This window comes from Austrofundulus limnaeus, unplaced genomic scaffold (genome assembly GCF_001266775.1).
Source record: "Austrofundulus limnaeus strain Quisiro unplaced genomic scaffold, Austrofundulus_limnaeus-1.0 Scaffold294, whole genome shotgun sequence".
NCBI lineage: Eukaryota > Metazoa > Chordata > Actinopteri > Cyprinodontiformes > Rivulidae > Austrofundulus > Austrofundulus limnaeus.
Genome location: NW_013952696.1, coordinates 324,289 through 332,888, shown reverse-complemented (window position 1 = coordinate 332,888; position 8,600 = coordinate 324,289). Strand labels below are relative to the sequence as shown.

Sequence of the window (8,600 nt, the reverse complement as noted above, 5' to 3'; positions counted from 1 at the left end):
GATGGATGGATGGATGGATGGATGGATGGATGGATGGATGGATGGATAAACTTTATTATCTGTCCCAAAGCTAACAGAAATTCTTCTTTAACAGGGCTCCATGTTAAAAACACATACATTCAAGCTAAGAGAAAACAGACAAGAAAAGGCACAATAAGTACAGATAAAACTCATTTTCATACAAAATGAGTTTTGCTAGCCTGGTTACTGATGTGGGATAGTTTTGTTTTTTGTTTCATTGTAATGAAACTGTACCAGGTGAAGAAAGTGAATACACTGAAGGTCAGAGCTGGTGGTCGAATCCCCGCTACTCTGTCACATAGTGAAGTGTCTCTGGGCAAGACACTGAACCCTCCCACTGCCTCTGATGTGAGTCCCATCAGTGTATGGATGTGATTTAAAATACTGAGTCTCTGTAGATTGATTTGAAAGACCTAGTGGAGTGCTGTGTGAATGAGGACACAGTGTAAAGCACTTTGAGTATCCTGGTTGGATACAGTCCATTCATCATTTAGCATCCAAGAGGTGGGCATGATTTGGATATGTATTGCCGTAGCACAGATCCAGCAAGTTGTCCATTGTGGTCGATGCTGTAACATACTTCTCCAGCATGGCTAGAAAGGTGTTTGTTACATTTTTAAAGTCCCTCAGCAAAACGACTGTTCTTCTGCAATCCTTAGAGCTTTATTATAGCTGTCAGCAATATGCTCAGCTGCAAGACTGAAGTCCGGTCCTAGCATATACAGCAGAATTTGTGTGAACTCCTGGGGCAAATAGTGAAGTCTGAAGGATATCGTCATCAGATCATAGTATTTGCAGCTCTGTGTCTTTGTTGCCCTTTTTTTGTCAACAGTCATATAGAGCCCACCCCCTACTGACTTCTGTATGGCCTTAAAATCTGTCAAAACGAGTCACATTAAAACCTTCCAAGTTAAAAGTAACCTCTCCAGACAGTCGGGTCTCTGTGAAACAGAAAAGGCTTGTTTGAAGACAGAGTCAATGCTGATAAGGGGGCCGACAGCCTCTCCTCCTCAGTCTGTTCCATATTCCTCCTCTAGATCCCCCTTTCCGTCGACTGCGGTTCCTCTTCTCACCATGAATCAATTCCAAAGGTATTTTGAAAGAAGAGGGGATCAATGTTTGACATCAGGAAGGCAGTTCAGCTCCAGCAGGTGTTGGTGTGAATAGGCAAGTTTACCATGTAGACAACAACGGTGGGTGTGTAAAAAGTCCTTTTACCTGGAAGTGGTTGATGATCAACAGTCAAAAACAGGCCAGGTACAACATTGTAACATACCATTTTTTCAATCCTGCCAGGAATTCAACAACAATAAAACAATCTACCACAAAGTATTAAAGATATACAAATAAATCAGACACACAGGAGCCAGGTCAGGAGTTGCTCTGGCAGAGTAGTGCCTCCTGTAGTTGTTGTAAAATGTTATACTGATGTTTATAGGTTAAACCAGAGATTCTTAACCCATGGTTCTTAACCCGAGGTCAAAAAGGTTAAGAACCCCTGGAAACCATAGGTGTCAAATTTTGGTCCCTGAGGGCTGCTACCCAGCTTGGTTTCTTAATTCCTTGCCCAAACAAACCTGGTTTTCATGAATGGATTATTAACAGGCTTTCATAGAACTTGAAGAGGTAATTGAATCAGGTGTGTTGGAGCAGAGAAACAAGGAAAACACGCAGGACAGTGACTCTCAAGGACCGGAGTTTGACACCATGGATTAAAAATGTTATCACATTTTGTATAATATACAGTAACAATGCCCAGAGTGCCAACTGAGGACACAAGAGACCAGGAGACAGCAAAAGGTAAGTGTTTATTTACAACGGTAAGTTGGAGTCCAGGGGAAAATCTGCAGAGGAGGAGCAGGTGAGCTGTCCCTGTTCCTTTGGAAGATGTTTGGGATTTAACTTTGACCTTGTTTACTCCTGACTTTAATCACAGACTAAATTGTTGGACCACACAGATCCTTTCTGTTGATGGATAAAATTACAACACAGCCAACTCAGAGGGCACCGTGCTACATGACGAGAGGACTTTCTTCTCCCCTCACAGGTTCTCTAACAGCTCTAAGCCTGTTAAAGGCTCCTTCAGTCAGAACCAAATGATTTCATACTTGTTATTGTTATGGGCGAGGCGTGCACTACATTTATCTGTTTTACCTGCTTCTTCCTTTCAGGAACACTGGTGCCCATATCCAGCAGTGACTGTGCGAGGGGCGGGGTGCAGCTGGACAGGTTGCAGGTCCCATGAGATCATGGCTAATAAATATAATCTCAAATTTATATCATTCAATTTAAATGTTTTTTTTTCAACCCCAATAAAGAGAAAAAAATACTATCTAAAATGAGAAAGGAGAGTCTACAAATTGCTATGTTGCAAGAAACACATAAAAAAACTAAAGATAAGGAAGAGACTTTGTCCTAAAGAGGCCCCTCCCCTTTCAGGGAGATTGCTCAATCACCAGGCCTCCGTCATACGGGTCTGAACTTCCTCTTTCCTCCTGAGTCTTACACAGTGTGAGAGAAGTCTGTTCAGACTGGTACAGAGGACATACGTCAGCCTCTTAACAGCCTTTAATCCAAGGGTCCCACCCTGTTTCATCTGTTAAGTTAGCCAGGCCTTGTAGCCCAGAGGCCAGCCAGGACCCACCGGTCACACCTCGTTATGGCACCTCTCCTTCCTTATGATGAAGTGCACTTGGAACACGGGCTGAATTTATTTAACAACCTGGAATAGGCTAAACGACCTGAACTTCTTTCCCTACTCACATTAACACCAAGATTATCATATTTTAACTCAGAGTAACATTAAGCAATGTACTGTTACACAAAACAAAACGTGAAACAGATTCCCTTCATGTCTCCAAATAATTTTCTCACTACTTCGTCATCAATGATTATAACGATATAAAAATAAAAGCAAATCATTCTCCTATAATTAACTTTTTTCTAATTGTTTACAACCATTGATCAGAAGAATCATATTCTTTAACATGAGCAGAAAAGCTTTTTTCTTTTCTATTTTCCCCCCTAAATCTTCAGTTTACTGTCATCATGGGACACAGTGAATTTCAAGACAGATCAAGGACATATATTAATCTCATGTTATTTTCACAGGAGATATTCACAGATAACAGGTAGAACAGGTGAGTCCACATAACACTGTTTAATCAACACTTTTTGGTCTATCTGTGGAGGGGATTGTAATCTTCAAAACAAAATCTCCAAACATCTTTACAGAAAAGAATCAAGGCTGTACACTTCATAAATACCTCCATAGGATTTACTAGATAAAATCATTATAACAATTTGCACTAGCACTTTTCAAGTAAATTTTACTGCTATAATATCAGGTATGACTTACTTGTTAGTATTAAGTAAAATACATCTACCACCACAGTTAACAGTCGTGAATTTACTGAATAATTGTTTCATTAATTTTGAATTGTAAGTAGCATTTATTTAAAAAGTAAGTAAATAAAATACTGTCATACAGTATATGACAATATTTTTATTTACTTAATTTTAATTATTGTGCCTCTGTGGTGAAAATTATTTCTCTATATTTTTCCCATTGCACATGTGGGGAGCAATGGGCTGCCATTTGAGGCTCTAGGGCAGGGCTATTCAACTAAACTGCTCCGGGGGCCACAGTTAATGCAGACCAACAGCTCAGGGGCCGAAAATCCAGCAATTAAAGTTGTTATGTAAATAAACTAAGTATTACAAAGATCTGTTACCTTTGAAATAGTTTATTTTTTTGCCGTGTTTAATCATGAAAACATACAGAACCCTATTTAATAAATGTAGTGATGATAAAACAAACAAAAAAAGAAACTTATTATGCCTCTTATTTACCACAAAATATTGTGACACCTCTGACTTGCCATATTTTTAAACCAATTTTATTTTCACTTTCATGGTTTTATCTTCAACTGCTTGTAGTTTTAACTGTCTTTGATGGTCATAGAAATGGTTTTTACCAGCTTGCAGCCAAGATTCTGATGTTTCTGTAGACACCAAACATGTCTAGGTTTAGCTAAAATAACAGAGTAATTAAAGTAGAAAACTGGGGGTTTGGGCTTAAGAGATGAATGAACCAACTGGCAGGCCAAACTTTGGTCACTCGTGGGCCGGATGTGTCCCGCGGGCCGCCAGTTGAATAGCCCTGCTCTAGGAGGAGCTGGGGACTCATTGCGGGGCAGATGTTGGTCTAGAGATTGAACTGGTGACTGGGAAGCTCACCTTATCTAGCCTCTGTTCCACTACTTCCCATATGCACAACTGAAAGTACATAAAAATGACTGTTAGTGTGGTCAGGACTGTACAGTATTATAGCCATTTAGAGGGATTTACACCCAGCAAACTTATTTTACCCATTTTCCCATGAGCATACAGTATACTTTAGAATTGATTTTTTTTTACTTTTAAAAGAAATTGTCATATAACTGTGAAATTGGCAACACTGACTTGTCTGACCATGCCCACCTACTATTAAACAGAAATAAACAATGACCCCCAAAAGAACACAGTAGAAACTGAATGCGAATGTACTGAAGGACTCAGATTTGGAGGATCAGCACCTCCAAATCTGAGTCCATGGTCCTCAGTTGAAAAAAGATGGATTGCTCTCTCCAGGTTGGGGGTGAAGTTCTGCATCAAGTGGAGGAGTTCAAGTATCTTGGGGTCTTGTTCACGAGTGAGGGAAGAATGGAGCGTGAGATTGATAGACGGGTCGGTGGAGCTTCCACAGTTTTGCAGACTCTGTACCTGTCTGTCGTGGTGAACAGGGAGCTGAGCTGTAAGACAAAGCTCTTGGTTTACCGATCAGTCTACGTTCCTACCCTCACATATGGTCACAAACTTTGGGTAGTGACCAGAAGAATGAGATCGCAAAGGTCAAAAAGAGTTTTCTCCGCAGGGTAGCTGGGTTCTTCCTTAGAGGCAGAGTAAGAAGTTCAGTTATCCAGGAGAGACTCAGAGTAGAGCCGATGCTGCTCCACATCGAGTCAGTTGAGGTGGTTCATCTGTTAAGAATGCCTCCTGCACGGCTCTCTAGGGAGGTGCTTCAGGTAGGAGACCCCAGAGGAAGACCCAGGACACACTGGAGAGACTATGTCTCTCAGCTGGCCTGGGAACACCTTGGAGTCCTCCCAGAAGAACTGGAAGAGGTGGCTGAGGAAAAAGAGGTCTGGGCTTCCCTGCTCCAGCTACTACCCCCATGACCTGACTTTAGATAAAGAGGAAGATAATGGATGAATGGATGGATGGATGTACCGAAGGACTAACAATTTACCAAAAATGATTCAATCTGATATAAAAACATTCTTAATAAAACCTTAATAGTGAGTTTAGCCCAGAAATACCCTAAGACACACTAAAAGCAGTCATGAGGGGTAAATTATATAATTTTGCGTCCAGAAAAAGAGATCAAATCAACGTAGATTGTCAGAGTTGAACAAGGAATTAAAAGAGCTAAATGAGAGAGAACTACAACCAGAGCTTCATATGCAGTTGAAAATATTGAAGAATACTTTCTGCACAATGTATTCTCTGCCATTTTATTGTTCTCTTGTTTTTCTGTGTGGTTTTGTTATTTGAAATGTTTCATTATAACTCAGAGAGCTCTGCACCATCCCAATGATTCTGGACTGCTGGTTTGTGCTCAAATAGCAAATAAAATTCTTTGTTTCTTGTATCTTCTACAAAGCACTGACTCATGGGGGCAAGTACAAATGCAAATCACTCATTTTAGATTTTTATTTGTAAATATAAATAAATAAATATATAAATCAATCAATCACAAGTCAGTTTCCTTCTACTTCACAATTATGGCCTTCTTTGTGTTGGTCAATCACGTAAGATTTCAGTGAAATGTTTAGAATAATGTGGCTGTAATGTCACAAAATGTGGAAAATAATTTTCAAAGCACAGTAAAAGAGCATCTTATGAGTGTTTTTTGAGGTGTTGTGTTAAGTTTACCTGTTCTCTGAGTCTGTCGGTTTCTTCCTGGTACGCAGTCAGCTGTTTCTTCCATTGCTCCACATTAGCATTAGCCTCATTCAAAGCTGCCACCAGCTTTGTGTTACTGTCCTGCAGAGCGAAGAACTCAACTTCCAGGTTCATCTCACAAATAGATCTAAACAAACACAGAGACAGACACAGATTATGTAATAAGTCACAATGGTTTAAAGGGTAAACATGAACATTTGGCATTTCATGATAACTGAATGAGTATTTCACTGCTGGTGAAAATCACATTGCTAACCCAGAATAAATGTTACCATAGTTATTAAACTAGAAATCAAGCCTTGGTTGCAGTGGCATGCACAGACATTTTGCAACCTTGTACTGTGCACAAAATCACTGTTCTAGTTATAGATTTCTAGTGTTATGTTAGAGTGGGGTTAAGGTTAGGGTTACATTACTGGCACATCTTTTACATCATGTATATTTATCTAAACTTAACACAAAAAGTAAAGAAAACTTGTGTTTGATAGATTAGTTTCTGTCTTGGCAATAAATCATATACCGTTGGAAAGCCTGTTGATTTCTCTTTTAAAGTAGACATATCAAGATTTTAAATCCTTCCTTTTCAAATTTAAATCATTCAGTTGGGGTCTTTATAAAGTGGAACTACAATGCTTTGGTCTGAATTCCTTCTTATTCTAACTTCACCAGCTCCTATTTCACCATTTTTCTTTTTGTCTCAGAGCAGCTGTTTTGTTACTGTTCCTTTAAGGCTCTTCAAGCCCCGCCCCCCTCCTGCTTCCAGACCGGTTCACTTCAGTTTGAGGGAGGAGGTTACGCTTTGCTTCAATGTTTATGCACTTAATAAATCTCATTTTACCATTTATAAAACCTTGTCCTATTAAGTTGCAGCAATGCTAATTCAAAGTTAAATTTAGACAAAATATGTTAAAAGTATTTATTTTAGGTAAAACCATTGTTGCTCATTCAAACTACTACTGTTGATGGAATGTGTTTTTTTTTTCTCCTGAAATTTAAATTCAAAGATTAAAACCATTTTTATGTAGCAGTTTCAGATTTGTTGATGTGCTTTGTGCGTTTGGCTGAAGTTACCCTTCTGAAAGCATCTTCTTCATCCTCTCCTTCTCAGCAGAAAGGGTGACGTCTGCACTCTGGCTGCGGAACAGCTTGTCCTCTGGTCCATTCACACACATTACTGGTGGAGACTGGAGGTCATCCGAGAGATCCTGAGAAACAGCTCAGTAAATGTACTTTGCACACATATAAAAATATAACAACAACAACAACAACAACAACAACAACAACAACAACAACAATAATAATAATAATAATAATAATAGTAATAATAATAATAACAATAAACACTTTTCAAACTAAAGGCTATTTAACAAGAATAAAACTGACTTTACATTTTAAAAGTAAAAACACTTCTCATAGAGTTTAAAGGTATTATCTCACTAGGCTACATTGTTGGAGGTTAGTTGGTGACACAAAAATGTACAAAAAAAAGCAAATTTTCCTTTGTAGTCTTTCTGAATTCTTGGTGTTTGTGATCAAGCACTGAGTGAAGTGTAAAGCTGCATTTTGTGCAGTCAATTTTTAAAATCTGTTAGCTTGCAAAACTGTGTTGTAGGCCGGGGGTTCTTAACCTTTTCAACATTGGAGCCCAGCTTGTTGAATCTAAATAGATGTCAACAATGTACTGATAAAAAAAATGATAATTTAATTTTAATTTTAAATAGAATAGAATAGAATAGCCTTTATTGTCCCACTGAGGGGAAATTCAGGTGTCACAGCAGCATCAGTACAGAGGTTCACACACTAGTTTACAAACTATAGACAATGCACAAAAAACAAGATTACCACTAACTAGCAATGATACGACTACTACCAATGAAAATATAATATAAAGGATTGTGCAAGAAATAAAAAAAGATATGTTTTGTTTTAGAGACTGTTGCTTATCAGAATTTGACATTAGGAATTAGAATTTGCCTATTTTCAGTGCAAAACAATCTCAACAGACTAATGACTGTAAAGTATCACAGTGCAGACAATAAACACAGATGTGCAATTACAGAAGAATTATTTTAAAGGTTAAATGGGTAATGACAGAGCAAGTGGTTGCTCAGATCAGTAATAATATAAATGAGTAGTAGTGCAAATGATTGTTCAGATGAGTAATGACAGTACAATAACAGTACAAATGATTGTGCCGGCAGCAGCAAAAATCTTGGTTTAATTAGAAGTCCGAGCCCACGGAGCAGGGGAACACAGTTAAAAAAAAACAGCAGCGTTTCCATGCATTCAGTGGAGCATGGACCCAAATTTGTATTTGTTGTTTAATATTATTACTATTTTTTTCCCATCAGAAAAAAAAAAAACCATACTGCAGCCCAAACCGCAGGGACTTCAGAGAAGCTATTACCATGATAATACTCCATCTGAAGCCAAACACTTGACACACAGTCACATGGTTGTTTGACATTCACTTTTACACACACCATTCATAGTTCCTAAGAAATCCCTTCTGCTGTGGTATTTGTCACTGCATTGAGTTTCTTCCCACTAGAGTCTACATACTGTATATATAT

At 38.5% G+C, this 8,600-nt stretch overlaps 1 protein-coding gene across 2 annotated transcripts in view; it reads right to left on the bottom strand.

The window, feature by feature from the left end:
* Window positions 1–8,600, bottom strand: part of LOC106526803 (homer protein homolog 3) — a gene marked incomplete at its 3' end in the record, with an annotated part of 33,152 nt that overhangs the window by 6,586 nt on the left and 17,966 nt on the right. For both annotated transcript variants that reach the window (XM_014021487.1, XM_014021488.1), the window contains 2 exon segments: window positions 5,998–6,154; window positions 7,099–7,232. In XM_014021487.1, coding sequence (XP_013876941.1) covers window positions 5,998–6,154; window positions 7,099–7,232 — 291 coding nt within the window.